Here is a 19,458-nt window from a genome sequence, read left to right as displayed (position 1 = left end):
GTCGGTTAGGACATCTACTTTGTGCATGACAGAAGTAATTACTCCAACATTTGTTTACAGATTATTTCACTTATCATTCACTGTATCACAATTCCAGTGGGTCAGAAGTTTACATACACTAAGTTAACTGTGCCTTTAAACAGCTTGGAAAATTCCTGAAAATGTCATGGTTTTAGTAGCTTCTGATAGGCTAATTGACATCATTTGAGGCATCTGGAGGTGTACCTGTGGATGTATTTCAAGGTCTAACTTCAAACTCAGTGCCTCTTTGCTTGACATCATGGGAAAATCAAAAGAAATCAGCCAACACCTCAGAAAAAAATTGTAGACCTCCACTAGTCTGGTTCATCCTTGGGAGCAATTTCCAAATGGCTGAAAGTACCACGTTCATCTGTACAAACAATAGTACGCAAGTATAAACACCAATGGACCATGCAGCAGTCATACTGTTCAGGAAGGAGATGTGTTCTGTGTCCTATAGATGAAAGTACTTTGGTGCGAAATGTGCAAATCAATCCCACAACAACAGCAAAGGACCTTGTGAAGATGGAGGAAACAGGTACAAAAGTTTCTATATTCACAGTAAAACGAGTCCTATATCAACATAACCTGAAAGGCTGCTCAACAAGGAAGAAGCCACTTCTCCAAAACCGCCATAAAAAAAAGCCAGACTACAGTTTGCAACTGCACATGGGGACAAAGATCGTACTTTTTGGAGAAATGTCCTCTGATCTGATGAAACAAAAATAGAACTGTTTGGCCATAATGACCATCGTTATGTTTGGAGGAAAAAGGGAAAGGCTTGTGTAACCGATGTGAAATGGCAAGCTAGTTAGCGGTGGTGTGCGCTAATAGCGTTTCAATCGGTGACATCCCTCACTCTGAGATCTTGTAGTCCTTCCCCTTGCTCTGCAAGGGCTGCAGCTTTTGTGGAGCGATGGGTAACGATGCTTCGTGGGTGACTGTTGTGTGCAGAGGGGGGGGGGGGGGGGTCCCTGGTTTGAGCCCGGGTATGGGCGAGGGGACGGATTAAAGTTGTTACATTGATGCTGTTGACCCGGATCACTGGTTGCTGCGGAAAAGGAGGAGGTCAAAAGGGGGGGTGAGTGTAACCGATGTGAAATGGCTAGCTAGTTAGCGGTGGTGCGCGCTAATAGCGTTTCAATCGGTGACATCCCTCGCTCTGAGACCTTGAAGTAGTTGTTCCCCTTGCTCTGCAAGGGCTGCCGCTTTTGTGGAGCGATGGGTAACGATGCTTTGAGGGTTACTGTTGACGTGTGCAGAGCGTCCCTGCTTCGCGCCCGGGACGACGGACTAAAGTTATACTGTTACACTTGCAAGCCGAAGAACACAATACCAACCGTGAAGCACAGGGATGGCAGCATTATGTTGTTGGGGTTCTTTGCTGCAGAAGGTACTGGTGCACTTCACAAAATAGATGGCATCATGAGATAGGGGAAATTATGTAGATAAATTGAAGCAACATCCCAAGACATCAGTCAGGAAGTTAAAGCTTGATCGCAAATGGGTCTTCTAAATGGACAATGAACCCAAGCATACTTCCAAAGTTGTGGCAAAATGGCTTAAGGACAACAAAGTCAAGGTATTGGAGTGGCAATCACAAAACCCTGACCTCAAGCCTATGGCATTTGTGGGCAGAACTGAAAAAGTGTGTGCAAGCAAGGAGGCCTACAAACCAGCTCTGTCAGGAGGAATGGGCCAAAATTAACCCAACTTATTGTGGGAAGCTTGTGGAACGCTACCGAAACATTTGACCCAAGTTAAACAATTTAAAAGGCAATGCTACCAAATACTAATTGAGTGTATGTAAACTTCTGACCCACTGGGAATGTGATGATAGAAATAAAAGCCGAAATAAATCACTCTATTCTGACATTTCACATTCTTAAAATATAGTGGTGATACTAACTGACCTAAGACAGGGAATTTTTTACTAGGATTAAATGTCAGGAATTGTGAAAAACTGAGTTTAAATGTATTTGGCTAAGGTGTATGTAGACATCTGACTTCAACTGTATATGTAATCATTTAGCAGAGGTTCTTAACCAAAGCAACTTAGTGCACTCATTTTAAGGTATCTAGGTAAGTCAACCACATACAATAAGTACTACTTACACATACAGCACAAATTGTAATACATTTGGCTAATACAAGTGACATTCAAGAGCTCTACACTTGTTGACCTAGGCCTAAAACCTAAATCTATCGAACAATTGACAATCTTTTCAAAGTTATTTAGGAGTTCCCAGTTGATCGAATACTATAATACTTATGTTAACTGCAAACAATGTTATACTATATTTGGAAAGAAAGAAGAGGAGTTGGGAGATAAGGACAATTACAAGCGTTCTAAACATGAACTTATCTATTTCTGGAGTTGATATAAAGCAGGCCAGGCAGCAAAATAATGCGAAGGTTTTTGTTATTGGGTAGTAGGCCTGCAATACGTTAGTATTATTTTAAAATTAATTACACTTCGATTGTTATTTAACAAGCCCTAGGTTAACAAGATAGGTGGGGAATTTATACAGCTGTCATTCATAGGCAGATTCGATGACCGGTGAAAATGCATAGAACGCATAACTTTGCATTATTAATACTAAAATTAATACATTGTTCTTTCAAAGTAAAACAATACTTTAGTTTTTCCCACACTTCGAGTGAACACCAGTTACTTTGAAGCTTCAGTCTGGGTTAAATCATGGGATATGACAAAATATCTTTATATTAAACGTATTCGTTAAATGATGTATTTAAGGACTTTTCTGCTAGAACAAGAAGTTATTTCGTATGCACGTACCTCCTCCACTGCTTATCCGGGCTATTTATAGCGAACGGGTCCCGCTTTGTGACAGTTGAATACTTTGACCAGATATGGATTCTTTTAGGGCCAGTCGAGTCACACTAGAGTCGCTTCATACAAGGAAAGTAAAGTACCGCGCAACCAAGCGGAAAAAAAGTTTGATATCCGCACGGATATCCTCGAATGTTGTCAACGGCAGCCGAATTGAAATCCTTAACTTTGCTTACAACTTGTCTTTCAGTGGTTCGCGTAATGTAGTACAACACTCCCACAAAGGCAAAGTGAACTCTCCGACCGCTACTCCTCCTCACCCGGCGCTGCCAGTCAAGTGATGTCACACACTTGTTCTCCAGGCAAGTGCGCTACATGGCCATCAAATGATACAAGCGCCATTTACGTTACCAGTAGTAGACATTACCTGTGCATCAGAACAGCAGCAAAAACAATAGTGCGTTTATCGTAAAGAATAAAAACCTTCGTCTTCATAACACAACTCTCCTTTCATATTCTACTCACGGTATAAACAGCTTAGTAGCTGTTATTGGTAATGAATATTACAAGGTATAACAAAGTTGTGCATAACAAAGTTGTGCTTTTTAATGAACAATTTATTCAGCCAAGTCTACATTCATCCATTTGAGCCACTTCCTTCAAAAGTAAAGTTAGTACTGTGGGATATCACGCACAAACAGCAAAATAAGTGTCAAAGTCAAATACATTTCACGCATTTCAAAAGTCAAGGTATTGAACAACAAATTACATGCAATTGACTTAAATATATTTAAACTAAAATAATAATTTGAGTAAAATGCAAAAAAAAGAAAAATCACAAGTTAGGACAAACAACTTAAAAGAGATCAACTGCAAAACCAAAAGTTGCAGATGAATAATAACTAAATCAGTAAAGAACTTTCTACGCAAAGTATTTGACAGTAGATTGAAACTGAACAATAAAGGACACTTTTTTACATTACACTTGAACGACATACCCTGCTAAGGAGATCAATGGGGTGGTTACTGTTGTTGAATACCTTTCTCTATTTACACACACACACACACACATATAAATTCACCCCCCATACGATAAGAAAAATCACAGTTCTATGCTTCACACAGTGCTAAGCTGATAGACTGAGCTCCTGCATAAATTCAGGCTCCCCAATGACCTGGGACACTGGCAGATCTTTGCAACCTGTGGAATAAGTGAACGGGATACCAACAGTTATATGCTACAGCCAGTGGTGTGCATCATTTCAGCATATGTGATATACTCTGGCAGAGTTGACCAACATTCTTATGTGGTCCGTCTGTCCAGTCCGGTTCTACGCGGCGGTACTCTGCTCCTCTGGAAAGTCAGCCATGATGTTGTGGACCCAGATGTCTGTCTCCTCCCGAGAAGTGTCCACCAGGTACACTATCATCTTGGAGCATAACGGAAATAAGTCCGTGTTTACATCCAAAATGGCACACGATTCCCTATTGTAGTGCACTGCTTTTGACCAGGGCCCATGGGGGCTCTGGTTGTCTGAAACAGACCCTGGTCAAAAGCAGTGCACTATGTAAGGAATAGGGTGCCATTTCAGAGACAACCAGTGACTGTGCTATCCTTTTTTGAAATTGTGTTGCTACTGGCTATATGTATTTTTGTCATTCTCAAATAAATGCAATAAATCAATCACCTTCCTGTCCCAGGGAAGCTCAGCCTCCACCACACACTCCACCTGGGCCACCAGGGGCTTCTTCTCCACGTGGTTCCGGAACACAATGGACGCCGCCTCTGACCACACACACTGCTCCATGCCTGGAGAGGGAAGAGGGTTTATTCGATTTTATTAAATCTTTATTTATCCAGGTTTGTCTGATTGTCTTTTTTTGTGTGTCTTTTGCAAGAAGTGTTCAAGATAGCAGCAGAGGTTAGAGGTCAACATGATAGAAATCCACTGTTGATAAACTACAAGTCACCAGTCAGACTATTCTATTCCAACAGAGAATTGCATGTCTGACACAAATTCATTATATGCACAGTATTACCCATTTTCCAGTACTCACCAGCCAGTTGTGCGGTGATTCCCTGGAAGGGCAGCTGTCTGAATGACTCAATGAGGGGCTGAAGCAGGGTGCAGCTAACCAGCTCGTGTTTACCATAGTCCAGCTCGTACACAGACACCAGGCCGCTGGACAGAACCCTATTCACCAGCACACGGTGCCAACTGTGGGCACAGGGAGAGGTCAGAGGTCATACAGACCCCAGGCGGTTGGAGAGAACACCCTTGACCAACAGCGTCAACTACGAGGGAAAAGGGTGAACGAAACATTCATTTGAAGTTGATATAGTTGCCTCAGCCATGTGAAAACAACACAAAACCCATAAATCATCTAGGACTAAAAACACGATGAAGTCAACATTGGTATGAAACCAAAACTGTGGAGGCCTCCAAAACCTAATCTGTCCACTCACTTATGGTCCACCTTGGCGGCGTAGACCTCTCCTTTCTGTATATCTCCGGGCCCCGGCGTCTCCTCCCTTTGGTTGTAGTAAAGGACCATCTCTCCCATCAGCACCACCAGCTTGTACAGGTCCTGAGTTTGATTTGACATTTCAAATATACTGAACACAAATTTAAAAACAACATGCAAGAGTTACAGTTCATATGAGAAAAATCAGTCAATTTAAATAAATTCATTAGGCACTAATCTATGGATTTCGCATGACTAGGAATACAGATATGCATTGATTGGTCACAGATGCCTTAAAAAAAAGGGATCTCAGGGATCACAGTATTTTGTGCATTCAAATGTCCATGGATAAAATGCAATTGTGTTCGTTGTCCTTAGCTTCTGCCTGCCCATACTATAACCCCACCATGGGTACTCTGTTCACAACGTTATCAGCAAACCGCTCGCCCCCACACTATGCCATACACGTGTTCTGCGGTTGTGAGGCCGGGTGGACGTACTGCCAAATTCTCTAAAACGACATTTGAATCAGCTTATGGTAGAGAAACTAAAATTAAATTCTCTGGTAACAGACATTCCTGCAGTCGGTGTGCCAATTGCACGCTCCCTCAAAACATGACACTTCTGTGGCATTGTGTTGTGACAAAACTGCACCTTTTAGAGCAGAGCGGCCTTTCATTGTCCCCCTGAACAAGTTGGATCTGTGTAATGATCATGCTGTTTAAATCAGCTTCTCGATATGCCACCTCTGTCAGGTGGACTATCATGGCAAAGGAGAAACGCTCACTAACAGGGATGTAAACAAATTTGTGCACAAAATTTGAGAAGCTTTTTTTTTTTTACGTATGCAACATTTCTAGGATCTTATTTCAGCTCATGAAACATGGGACCAACACTTTACATGTTGCATATATATTTTTGTTCAGTGTACATAGTTGCCTCAGCCATGCAGGATTTTTCTGGATCAAAAAAGTGTCTTAGGTGTTGAGCGTGGCAGGGGGGGCGTTTTCAGCCTGGCTGACATTTTCTAACATTTGTCCATGGAGTGGAGACATTTTTGCAGTTTTAAAGCAAATTTCCTGCAATTCTATACATTTTGCCATGCAGCTGAGATAAATATTGCAGTTCACTGCAAATTTCATGCAATTATACATATTCTGCCATGGAGCTAAACTATATATTTTTTTCTGTTTTAAAGCTAATTACCTGTAATTCTACATTTTTTTAATGGCTAATATGGTGTTCATTTGGACAAACAAAATAAAATATATACTGCTATATTCATTGTCGTTTTAACTTTCAATTCTCCCCGTTTAGCTTTTATTTAGGGGATTGTCAGTACTCAAAGATTATATCCCCCAAAAAGATATAGCATCATTATGTTTTCTACATACTTCGTGGTTTTAGTCGTCTTACTTCACACTGAAAGCAATACTTTTTTTTACAGTTTGGACTTCGGGCGGCCCTCCCGAGGATTTCATTGGCAGAGAAATCCCTGTCACGCGAGGTCAACAATACAGACTAAAATATACCAACACACGATCTCCAAGAGCAAACAAAATCAATGTCTCAAGACTAAGCTACTCCATTAACCTCTTCGTGTAGGGGGCAGTATTTTCACATCCGGATGAAAAGCGTGTCCAAAGTAAACTGCCTGTTATTCAGGCCCAGAAGCTAGGATATGCATATTATTGGTAGATTTGGATAGAAAACACTAACATTTTTAAAACTGTTAAAATTATGTCTGAGTATAACAGAACTGATATGGCAGGCGAACCCCCCCCAAAAAAATCAGCTTACCACTGTTTTCAATGGCTGTCACTGTTATTAGAAGGTGAAATCCTCCCAGATTGCAGTTCCTAGGACTTCCAATAGATGTCAGTCTTAAGAAAGAGTTTCATGCTGACTTTTGGAAAAATGAGCCAGAAACTGTAGTTTTTCTAGGTGGCTTCCATTTTGGCTGTAGTGTTTCCAAGCACGTGGAAGAGAGTGCGCACCTGCCTGGTTGAAATATGTTTTTCATGCTTTTTGTATGCGGGGCGCTGTCCTCAGATAATCCCATGGTGTGCTTTCGCTGTAAAGCCTTTTTGAAATCTGACACAGTGGCTGGATTAACAAGAAGTTAAGCTTTATTTTGATGTATTACACTTGTGAGTTTATGAAAGTTAAATATTTATAATTCTGTAGTTTTAATTTCGCACTCTGCAATTTCACCGGATGTTGGCCAGGTGGGACGCTACCGTCCCACCTGCCCATAAGAAGTTAACAATTTCTCTGTAGAGTCCCAAATGGCACCCTTTTCCTTACATAGTGTGCTACTTTTGTGCAAATGTAGTGCACCATGTAGGGAATAGGGTGCCATTTGGGATGCACAAGCCCTTGACAGCTCTCTTGAACTGGTTACCTGCCAAGGCTGCAGCACAAAGTGTCCCGGGTGACAGGCCACAGACACGTAGACGTCCATGTTCTGGCCCGCCTGGGGAAGCTCCAAGAGAGGGGGCAGCACCAGCTGCTTCTGTCCCCAAGCGGAGGTGACCAAAGTGGGGTTTGACATGTCCCCGGCACCATCCAGAGGGCTGGGGGTGTTGGTGGAGACAGGGATAAGGCTGCAGGCTGGGCTGTCGAGGGTAAGCGGATCCACCATGTTGGCGACCACGGTGTCGAGGAAACTGAGGGTAGGTAGGCCGTCCTTCTGGGGTCCGGGTTGCTTCCATAGGTCAGAGGTGGCCATCTGGTGGTTAACACTGTTGGTGACATCCTGGGAGCCCTTAGAGGTAAACAGGTAGATGTGCACCAGCTTGTCCTCGTCCAGCTTTGAGATCTATAGAAAAGGAGAGGGTTGAAAATTGCTTGGACATGACATAGGAGAATCAATAACATTCCATTCTAAAGTTCAGCTTGGAGAGCTACAGTGCAAAGGAGAGTTAGAAAGCTTGAAGATCTAACAGTACAGAAGGAAAATCAATCCTTCATTTTATGAAGCTTTTTCCTTTACAAACTGCTTATATATATATATATATATATATATATATATATATATATGTGAAGAGAGGGTTAAAAATCAGTCCAAGTTAGAGGCTTTCATGTAAAAAAAAAAAAAAAGTATGATTCACAAGTTCGACATTCCAGTGTGCCTACTTTCAGTTTGTGGCTTCTGAAAGCTGATGAAAGCTATGCTAATGAGGACAACTCTGTGGCCCAATTCTTCCATTGCGCCAGCTGTGGATCACACCTGCTTCTAATGTCTAATCAACTCTTGTCTGTCTATGCGTCACTTTTTTCAAGCATTATATATTGCTGCTCGAGGCAAATTCAATAGTTCTTTGTCTAAAAATGTGCCGACTGCAGTTTCCTCTCAAAATACATTCTGAACATTCTGTTCAGTTAGCTGTTACCACACCTGCAGTACAAAAACGGTTGATACAGAGCACTCGGGAAGTATTCAGACCGCTTCACTTTCTCCACATTTTGTTACATTACAGCCTTATTCTAAAATGGATTAAATAGTAACGGTTTTTCCCTCAATCTACACACAATACCCCATAATGACAAATCAAAAACAGGTTTTTAGAAATAGAATAGAAGAGTGGCTTCTGTCTGGCCACTTTACGAAAAAGGCCTGATTGATGGAGTACTGCAGAGATGGTTGTCCTTCTGGTTCTCCAATCTCCACAGAGAAACTCTAGAGCTCTGTTAGAGTGACCATCTGATTCTTGGTCACCTCCCTGACCAAGGCCCTTCTCCCCCAACTGCTCAGTTTGGCTGGGCGGACAGATCTAGGAAGAGTCTAGGTGGTTCCAAACTTCTTCCATTTAAGGATGATGGAGGCCACTGTGTTCTTGGGGACCTTCAATGCCTCAGCACAATCCCGTCTCGGAGCGCTACGGACAATTCCTTCAACCTCATGCTTCGTTATTGTTGTTATGCACAGTCAACTGTGGGACCTTATATAGACAGGTGTGTGCCTTTACCAATCATGTCCAATCAATTGAATTTACCACAGGTGGACTCCAATCAAGTTGTAGAAACATGTCAAGGATGATCAATGGAAATGGGATGCACCTGAACTCAATTTCAAGTCTTATAGCAGCAAAGGGTCTGAATACTTATGTAAATAAGGTAAGTATTTTTTTTTATCAATTTGCACGCAAAATAACAAACTGTTTTCACTTTATCATTATGGGAAAGTGTGTGTAGATTGATGAGGGGAAAAAACAATTTCATCAATTTTTGAATAAGGCTGTAATGTAACAAAATGTGGACAAAGTCAAGGGATCTGAATACTTTCATTGGATCTGTGTGTGTGATTGACGTACCTTCACGCTACAGTCCATAGAGTTGAGTACAGCACCTCTAAGCCAGAGAACAGCCTCATATATACTTTAATTGGATCTGTGTGTGTGATTGACGTACCTTCATGCTACAGTCCATAGAGTTGAGTACAGCACCTCTAAGCCAGAGAACAGCCTCAGGAGTCCAGACCCCCACCTCCAGCTCTACCAGACAACACTTGATCGCCTAGGAAGAAAGTAGTATACTTTAATATCCCATAGGGACATTTACTTGCGACAATGTAAAGGAACGCATGGTGTACAGATAACCTATTGCAAACTGTACATCAGACAACAGGAGAGAACACAAGGGATCAATCATCAATAAAGCCAGGGGTCTTTCCGTCCAACCTGTGGTGGGATGACCATGAGCTCGTGCAGGAACGAAGGAGGGATCTCTCTCAGCTCTATGACCTCTACAGAGGCCGGGACTCCCAGGTCCACAAATTTGATATCTAGCACTCTGCTACCATGGAGGTTGGTGATCTGACAGGGATACGCAGACATGCTGTTTGGTTAAAGCAAGCACAGCGCAAAATATAACAGAGCAGAGAATTGGTTTGTAACGCATTAGATTTCACTATTCATTTATTTTGGGGTGAAAATATGTATTGTCAGAGAACATCCCTTTGGGATAAGTCTTCCCCATGTAGTTTATTCTCTAGTCTCCTACCTCTACTCTGGACCACCTTCCTTTGTACCGGGCCAGGCAGCACTTCCCACAGAACGGAGTGGACACCAGAGACTCTGACGTCACCTGGCAAAGAGACGATCAACAACATATTGTAAATCCCATAACATTATTAGGCTAAATGTCCAACAGCAATTTGCCCCCCCCCCCCCAAAAAAGAAAACAGAATGGTGTAACTATCCCAACTGTCTTCGTGTACCTGGGTTATGAAGAAGGCCTCGATCTTATCCAGGATCTCATTGAGCTTGACCCGACCTCGGGAGGGCAGCTGGCAGAAGATGGTTCCGTCAGAACAAACGTTGGTCACAGACACATTCATATAGGTACTGTTGACCTGGAGGAGAAACCAGACACATTCATATAAACTCAGCAAAGAAAAAAAGAAACGTCCCTTTTTCCAGGACCTTGTCTTTCAAAGATAATTCATAAAACTTCACAGATCTTCACTGTAAAGGGCTTATTTCCCATGCTTGTTCAATGAACCATAAACAACATGCACCTGTGGAACAGTCGTTAAGACACCAACAGTTTACAGACGGTACAGACGGCAATTAATGTCACAGTTATAAAAACTTCAAACACTAAGAGGCCTTTCTACTAACACCAAAAGAAAGAAGCCCAGGGTCCCTGCTCATCTGCGTGAACGTGCCTTATCCATGCTGCAAGGAGGCATGAGGACTGCAGATGTGGGCGTTTAAGACAGCGCTACTGGGAGACAGGACGGACAGTTGATCGTCCTCGCAGTGGCAGACCACGTGTAACAACACCTGCACAGGATCGGTACATTCGAACATCACACCTGCAGGACAGGTACAGGGTGGCAACAACTGCCCGAGTTACACCAGGAATGCACATTCCCTCCATCAGTGCTCAGACTGTCCGCAATAGGCTGGGAGAGGCTGGACTGAGGGCTTGTAGGCCTGTTGTAAGGCAGGACCTCACCGGCAACGTCACCTATGGGCACAAACCCACCGTCGCTGGACCAGACAGGACTGGCAAAAAGTGCTCTTCTCTGACGAGTCGCGGTTTTGTCTCACGAGGGGTGATGGTCGGATTCGCGTTTATCGTCAAAGGAATGAGCATTACACCGAGGCCTGTACTCTGGAGCAGGATCGATTTGGAGGTGGAGGGTCCGTCACGGTCTGGGGCGGTGTGTCATTGCAGGCAATTTCAATGCTGTACGTTACAGGGAAGACATCCTCCTCCCTCATGTGGTACCCTTCCTGCAGGCTCATCCTGACATGACCCTCCAGCATGGCAATGCCACTAGCCATACTGCTCGTTCTGTGCATGATTTCTTGCAAGACAGGAATGTCAGTGTTCTGCCATGGCCAGCGAAAAGCCCGGATCTCAATCCCATTGAGCACATCTGGGACCTGTTGGATCGGAGGGTGAGGGCTATGACCCCCCCCCCCAGAAATGTCTGGGAACTTGCAGGTGCCTTGGTGGAACAGTTTTGCAACATCTCACAACGAACTGGCAAATCTGGTGCAGTCCATGAGGAGATGCATTGCAATACTTAATGCAGCTGGTGGCCACATCAGATACCGATTGTTACTTTTGATTTTGACCCCCCCCCACCCCCATTGTTCAGGGACAAAGTGTTCCATTTCTGATAGTCACATGTCTGTGGAACTTGTTCAGTTTATGTCTCAGTTGTTGAATCTTGTTATCTTCATACAAATATTTACACGTTAAGTTTGCTGAAAATAAACAGTTGACAGTGAGGACTTTTTTTTTTTGCTGAGTTTAGGTGCTGTTGACCTGGAGGAGAAACCAGACACATTCAAACGCCATACTTAAGAAATAAGGGATAACATGGCACTACATATTCATGAACGCCTAACTGAGAATAAACCCTCATTACAGTGAGATTGAGGTAGATTACTTAACACGGTAAGAGAAAACAGGATGGGAACGCATGCATTTCAGATGGATGAAGGACAGAACACAATATTGCATGTGTGCTATAGAACAAGGCCATTAACCTGGAAATGTGCTCCAGTCCAAGGCTGACCCTGTGCTGCTCCCAGCATGCTGTCTGCATGTCCATTCCATGCAAATTGATCAAATGTGCATTGAAAGGAAAAACTCTAGAAAACCTATAACAACCTGTAAAGGGTTCTCCATGGCCTTGTCCTGCAGAGCCTTGAGGCAGACAACGTTGATGTTGACCTCATCATCGTGCGACGTGTCGTAGAGCACCACCTGGGGCGGGTCAGCGTCGTGCTGCAGCAGCTCCACAAGGAGGATCTTACCTACAGCCAGGGACGCCAGGATCTGCAGCACAGACAGCTCCGAGCTGAACTGCTCCAGACCTACACGCAGAGAGGGAGACGCAGAGAGGGAGAAAGATGGTGACAGCAGTGTGAGGGAGAGAGAGAGAAAAGAGAGCGAGAAAGAGATGGAAAAAGACAGAGCAATTAAAATGAACCTCTTGCCCCATATTACATCCCCGAGGTACTTAGATTTGAGAGGATCCCTAAAGGACAAAGAAAGCAGATTAAACACACCAGAACGTGGAATACCACTAACTGTAGTGACGTGTAAATAAACATTACATTTAGCTAACTGCTTGTATTCTCTCTCCATCACACAAACTAATTATTTTCATGGACACACTGTAGTTGCGATGCTCAGAAGAGACGGGAAATGGGAGTTGAACTTGGTTACCAGCTAGTGTACAGGTAGTCGCCTGGAAGGGCAGGTTGAGGAAGTCTTTCTGCAGCTCCAGTAGTTTGGTTCTACTGAGGACCTCAGAGAAGCCATGGTCCACGTAGTACACCTGTAGAGCAACAACAACAGTTTGGTTATAAACAGGGCCTTTAACTTTCTGTGGATTGAAAACATTCAAGGTAGTCTTCTAGTAGTACACCTACACGGCTGGTTACTGAGAAAACAGGATGTTTAAGTTGTCCACTTAAAACACCTGAGGGGCGACAAATCTGGTTAAACACAGGGCCATGTAGGTGATGTGGACTGGACACCTGTAACTAAGTCTAGCATAGGAAGGGCCAATAAAACGTCCTCATTATTTCCTGCTCCCCATTATTATTATTTTTCACACTATACTTTAACTTCTCTAGGGTAGGGGGCAGCATTTGGAATTTTGGATGAAAAGCATGCACAAATGAAAACTTCCTTCTACTCGGGCCCAGAAGATAGGATATGCATATAATTAGTATATTTGGATAGAAAACACTAAAGTTTCCAAAACTGTTAAAATAATGTGAGTATAACAGAACTGATTTGTCAGGCGAAAACCTGAGAAATCCATTCAGGAAGTAGGATTTTTTTCTATTTTTTTTTCTTCTAATCAATGCCATTACAGTATCCATTGACAGGACTCAAATTGCAGTTCCTATGCCTTCCCCACTAGATGTCCACAGTCTTTATAAATTGTTTCAGGCTTGTATTCTGAAAAATGTGGGAGAAAGAGCAGTCTCAATGAGTGGACCCTGCCGTGTCACAGAGCTTTTTCATGCGACCGAGAGAGTGCCTTTCTTGTTTACGACATTATTGTCCGGTTTAATTATTATCGATTATTTAGTCTAAAAACAACCTGAGGATTGAATATAAACATCGTTTGACATGTTTCTATGAACTTTACAGATACAATTTGGATTTTTTGTCTGCTTGTTGTGACTGCGTTTGAGCCTGTGGAATACTGAAGAAAAAGCGAGCAAAACGGAGGTTTTCGGATATAAAGAGAGACTTTATCGAACAAAAGGAACATTTATTGAATAAATGAATGTCTGAGTGCAAACATATGAAGATCAAAGGTAAGTGATTAATTTTCTCTTTCTGACTTGTGTAACTTCTACTTGGTTGGTTACCGTTTAATGATTTGTCTGCTGGGCTATGTTCTCAAATAATTGTAAGGTATACTTTCGCCGTAAAGCATTTAAAAAATCTGACAGAGTGGTTGGATTCACAAGAAGTTCATCTTTAAACCTATGTTTAATAGTTGTATCTTTTCTGAATTTTTATAATGAGTATTTCTGTATTTGAATTTGGTGATTTGCAATCTCACTGGATGTTGGCCAGGTGGAACGCTAGCATCCCACATACCCGAGAGGTTAAAATCCAACTAAAGAGTTGGCAGAAAAGTATCCTCGTGAGGCCCTTCTAACCCATTACCACACACTTCTCTTTCTACTGCATTTTAATGTATTATTTTACTTTTATTTAACTAGGCAAGTCAGTGAAGAACAAATTCTTATTTTCAATGACGGCCTAGGAACAGTGGGTTAACTGCCTTGTTCAGGGGCAGAACAACAGATTTGTACCTTGTCAGCTCGGGGATTCGATCTTGCAACCTTTCGGTTACTAGTCCAACACTCTAACCACTAGGCCAATGTTTGTTCAACTTTTCACCACCTAATCGTGTTTTTGGCTCAGTTCCCTGCAGCGCTTCACAAATCTATAGGGGAGATTCCCTAGATACCGGTTAAGCCTAGTCCTGGACTAAACAGAACTTTCAATGGAGATTCTCCATTGAGCTTGCCTCTCCAAGACTATCCTTACCTTGACTTTGTCGGTCATGACCTCACAGACCTGGGCCCTGACGACCTCCTCGCCCCCCTCCACTTTGACGGCCGCCAGGTCACCAGCTGAGGGGAAGGGGAGGAGCCTCTGAGCGCTGAGCTGGCTGTAGACTGTACTCATGGATTCCTCCATTGTCTCCAGGGCCTGAGAGTAGCCCTCACCTATGTACCTGAGTAAGAAGAGGAAAATTCCCAACATTTTCTGAAATTGTTCAGGTTTTTCTGAAATCCAGGTTGGAGGATTTCCAGAAGCAACAGGAAATATTGCAAGGGAGAGAATCTTCTAAACAGGAAATTAGAGGCTTTAGGCTGCAAAATGCCCTGAAAAGTTAATGAAATGCCCTCAAAATTGCGGTGTCAGACAAAAAATATCCCCAGAAACTTCACCAGAAATTTCTCAAAATAAATAGTAAAATGCCCAAAGAAATAAGCTACCTGAGGATGACCTGGTCGGTGCTTCTTGCCTCCACAACCAGCACTGAGGGGAACTCCTCCTTGGGGAGCACCAGAGGAGGAACCATGGGGGTGCTGTTGAGCTTATAACCCGACGGAGAAGACGGGGTGCTGCTCACCTGCATGTCCAAACAACACACCTTAATACAGTTGTGCCAATGTGTTCTCTACCAGTTTCTTCTACTGGACCTGAATAAACGATGAATAAATTAAATAACATTTCAGGAGTGGAACAGGCAGCCCTACCTTGGCCTTGTACTCGGTGGTTGGGCCGTAGAGGATGGCCTTCATCTTGTTGTCGGCCATGGGGTACTCCACGGTGCAGATGTCTAGTAAGAGAGACAGGTTGGACAGGAGGTCCTCTGGGAAGGGGACCTTGAAGGTCTCCTGGTAGAGCTTGGGGAGGGCGTGGGCCCACAGGCCGTGGCTGTATTTAGACAGCAGCTCCTTCAGTCTGAGGCGCGCCTCCGCAGGGGATGCTCACCGCTGTAGGGGAGAGGGGGATTGGAGTGGTGGGGGTAGGGGAGGCCATCCGTGTGGGGGAGGTGAGGAAGGGAGGAGTAGGGGAGGTGGGGGTGAGGGAGGGGGGGAGTAGTTGTTGGCTTCGATGAGGGCGAGGTGGAAGTAGGGGAGGGTCTCCACAAATTACAGGTGGGCGTAGGGAGTAGGTAGGAAGGAGAGGGATTCCACAAGGTAGAGGGGGCAGTTGGAGAGGTGGAGGTATGGGTCAGGGAGTGCTTCCACGAGGGGGCCGGTGGAGTGGGCAAGGTCTGACTCTGGTTCAAGGAGGGGTTCCTCAGTGAGAAAAATAGAGGGGCCAGTTTCACTGGGTTGGCAGTGACTGGTTTGACTGGAGCGGTAGTGATGGGTTTGGCTAGGAGGGACGTGGCTGGTTTTACTGTATAAGGAGCCGTTGGGGGTTTGACTGGTGAGAGAGCAAGGCTGGGGGGTTTGGACTGAGGGGGGTACACCAGCCTATCTGCTCGATTGGTACTAACAGGCTTCTCAACCTGAAACACAAAGTGTCAATCGATGCATCAAAGTGTATTTTTAAAGTACATAAAACACTACAGTAAAACAGTGTGACTATCTAATATTCTGTAAATCTGTGGGGGGGAGAAAGAAAGTGGTAACTATTCTATAATCTCAAAACATTTCCTTTTGTTGCTGATAGAAGGGAAACAAAGATAATATGATTTTCCACTAGATACTTACTAAGCAGATGTGTGTCCAGTTCTCCATGTCTATGACTGCTTGGCCAGGTAGGTCCTGTTTGTGCATGTCCCAGTACACAGAGGGCAGCTTGGAGAGCCACAGACCACTGCAGTACTTCTTCAGCACCTCAGAGATCCGATTCTGCACAACCTGGGGGTTGTAGTCTCCCGGCTGAAGGGCTTTGGGCGTCGGACGAGGGACGTTACTGATGGTAATGGAGAGAGCTGGGAAACTGGAGAGAGCTGGGAAATAGGATGAAACGATGGCATGTTATTAATACATAGTATACCAGCCACAGTCATGTGCAGTAGGGTGAAAACGGTTTCAAAAGTTTTGTACAGTAACACTACCACCACTAAAGTGTTCAGAGGACACTAACCAGATGCCCTCCAGGGGGAGACATAGCATACACTTCCTAGGAGAAATATTCTTAGTCTGGGATTTCAGACAAAATCTCCACTATGAATCTGCTGTCATGCAATTAGCCAAATCTCCAACTGGAGAAAGATGGGTCCCACTTGAGACTTACCAGGAGCTTTTTGGGTGGTATTCGAAATGTGATGGTTGACTTGTTTCACCAGTCTAAAAAAAAAAAGGTACATTTCTTGACTGGTCTGAAGAAAGATAGAGGGATAGTAACATCTGGTGGTATTATTTGAATACAGAGAAGACATTTGTCAATAACATTAAATAAAATTACATTGAATACGGTATAATGTCACAAACCACCTACACCTTACACATTGGTGTGTGTTAATGCCCTCCACACCTCTCATACTAAAGCATGTGTTCCTTCCACTCACCTCTCACTCGGTTTCACCTGAGTGATGGGCTCCCTGTTCTGACTCTGCGGTGCCGGAGCAGGGGGGTTGGCCCGCTCGTCATGCTGGCTGTACATCTTCCTGATGTCTCCCCCAGCACTGAAGCCTCCACAGATGTTGTAGCTCCGTGGCCGTGAGGGTCCCATGGAGGAGTATGGCTGGCTCCAGCCAGAGTGCACTGGAGCACGGACGGGCTGACGCAGGGACGTCCGAGGCTTCTCTGGAGACGAGGGGATAGATGGAAGAGGTAGATGTCAGTGATGATAGCATCCTTGCTTCACTTTTTCACTCACTGATTTTATTCATATGTGCAAAGAATCAGGAGTGAGAGGAATATCATTTTTTGTCGCCCTTATACTTAGCTTTTTGTTGAAATTCAAGTTCTCAAAGGAATAGTAAACTGGGCCATCAAGGAAAGACATTCAGAAAAGAGCCATTCTCAGATGACGGAGACTGGGACACGGACAGACGAGACCTACCATAGAACACAAAATTTGAAGCCAATTTCGACCTCATCCGACAGTTCAGCATCTGGGATCTGCCAGGTGCCCTCTTGCTGGACTTCTGACGGGCAACCAGCTGAGCGATGTGGGCCGTTTCTTGACAGACTGCAGCGAAGCACATTATCTACAGGAGAAATATGGAGAGTACAAGCTCATACAAAGTGACACATATTGGCTTAAAACCTAAATCTGACTAACTCAACTCTCCTCAAACTCCAAATATGTCCTTCCTCCTGAAATGTGCACATCTTCACTTCCCTTCATAGATTTAAAAGGAAAGTGGCCAATAGAAAAGGAACCGGCTGGTGTAAGGGATATGCTACTTGCGCCTGCGGGGCACAGGTAGATTTCACACGTAGTCGGCTCAGGATTCAAATCAGCAACCTTTCGGTTACTGGCCCAGTGCTTTTTATCACTAGGCTACCATCCCCCTCGTTTATTGGGAGGTAGGCCTTACCTCCCCCATGCGATTCTCCATCCTGACCACGGAGGGGATACTGCGGAGGAAGCACTCCAGTGAGGGGTAACCCAGCTTTCGGTCAGGGATGAACTCCCCCGTCAGCGACCTGTATTCCCCCTGCAGCCGCGTGATGGACACTCCGTTCTTGTTGGCCTGGAGGACAGCCCGGAGCATCTTCTTCATCAGATCGTCAGACATCCTGACACCTGGTCAGGAACATAATGAAGGGCGCTGTCAGTGTCAACACAAAATTAGTCCCGTTAACTACTTTGTATTGCAGCGCCATTTTGTTCCTTCTTAAATACAAATAAACAAATGGAGCCAACTTCAATTATGACTAGAATGAATGTCCAATCATTGCGCTAGATAATCAAGACAGTTATGTTCTACAGTCATCAAACACACAATTATACACACTTACCAAGTCCTCAACTACTGAGACATGTGCTAGCCAACTTAAATACTTGAGCTGCGGATATGTAGCGAAGTTACCGTTGCCTAGAAATAACCAACTCAATAACTAGCTAGCTATACGGTTGCCCACTTAGGCTACAGCTTCCCAGTGTTTGTTGTTAGCCAACTAAACAAAAGTAGCGATTGCAGCAGAGATGTTTAGAAAGGTTACAAAAGTTTGCTTTGATTGTAGGTTGAACTGGATGAATAACGTTAGTGTGGCACTTGTCATGGGAGGCCGTCGATCTTTGGGGCGGTCAAACATGTTTTTCAAAGTAACTTTTCCTATAAACATCCAATGTCAGTCCTTACACTATAATACCGTCTACGAATATGCTATACAGCCTTAGCGTTGTTGGCGAAAACATGATAGCTAGCCAAAGTCTGCTAGCGTTAACTAGTTCTTGTAACGAAATTACCCAGGCTTCAAACTAACGTTAGCTACATGGCTATTATTAACAGTCCAAGGACGTATAATACCTTGTATTTCATATTGGCTGGTTAGCCATACTGATTACCTGGGACTGTTATTAGCTTCAATCACTGTCTCCCCAGAACTGTTCTCAAATGAACGTTCGCCCGCGGGGCGCCCACGTGCCCTCAAGTTCAGATGGTCAAATGTAATAATTATCGGGAATCACGGCAGCTTTTAGTAAATATGTCATTTATTTTATTGTAAGACATTTACACAAATGTAATTATT

The 19,458-nt window shown here is 43.9% G+C and overlaps 1 protein-coding gene across 1 annotated transcript; it reads right to left on the bottom strand.

The window, feature by feature from the left end:
• Positions 1 to 3,399: 3,399 nt before the first annotated feature.
• Positions 3,400 to 19,292, bottom strand: LOC124012073 (tudor domain-containing protein 7A-like). Its single transcript, XM_046325453.1, is given in 21 exon segments — positions 3,400 to 4,245; positions 4,504 to 4,625; positions 4,874 to 5,034; positions 5,283 to 5,404; positions 7,686 to 8,102; positions 9,695 to 9,799; positions 9,964 to 10,098; positions 10,286 to 10,369; positions 10,503 to 10,637; positions 12,416 to 12,621; positions 12,977 to 13,088; positions 14,831 to 15,020; positions 15,286 to 15,422; positions 15,550 to 15,768; positions 15,771 to 16,313; positions 16,519 to 16,760; positions 17,048 to 17,100; positions 17,322 to 17,559; positions 17,819 to 17,966; positions 18,300 to 18,508; positions 19,274 to 19,292. Coding segments are annotated over 20 exon segments (3,669 nt in total). The 5' UTR covers positions 18,501 to 18,508; positions 19,274 to 19,292; the 3' UTR covers positions 3,400 to 4,146.
• Between the last annotated feature and the right edge of the window lie 166 nt (positions 19,293 to 19,458).

The sequence above is a fragment of the Oncorhynchus gorbuscha genome, linkage group LG24 (genome assembly GCF_021184085.1).
Source record: "Oncorhynchus gorbuscha isolate QuinsamMale2020 ecotype Even-year linkage group LG24, OgorEven_v1.0, whole genome shotgun sequence".
In the NCBI taxonomy this organism is placed as follows: domain Eukaryota; kingdom Metazoa; phylum Chordata; class Actinopteri; order Salmoniformes; family Salmonidae; genus Oncorhynchus; species Oncorhynchus gorbuscha.
Note: the sequence above shows the minus strand (reverse complement) of the source record. Positions and strands in the feature narration are given on the sequence as shown.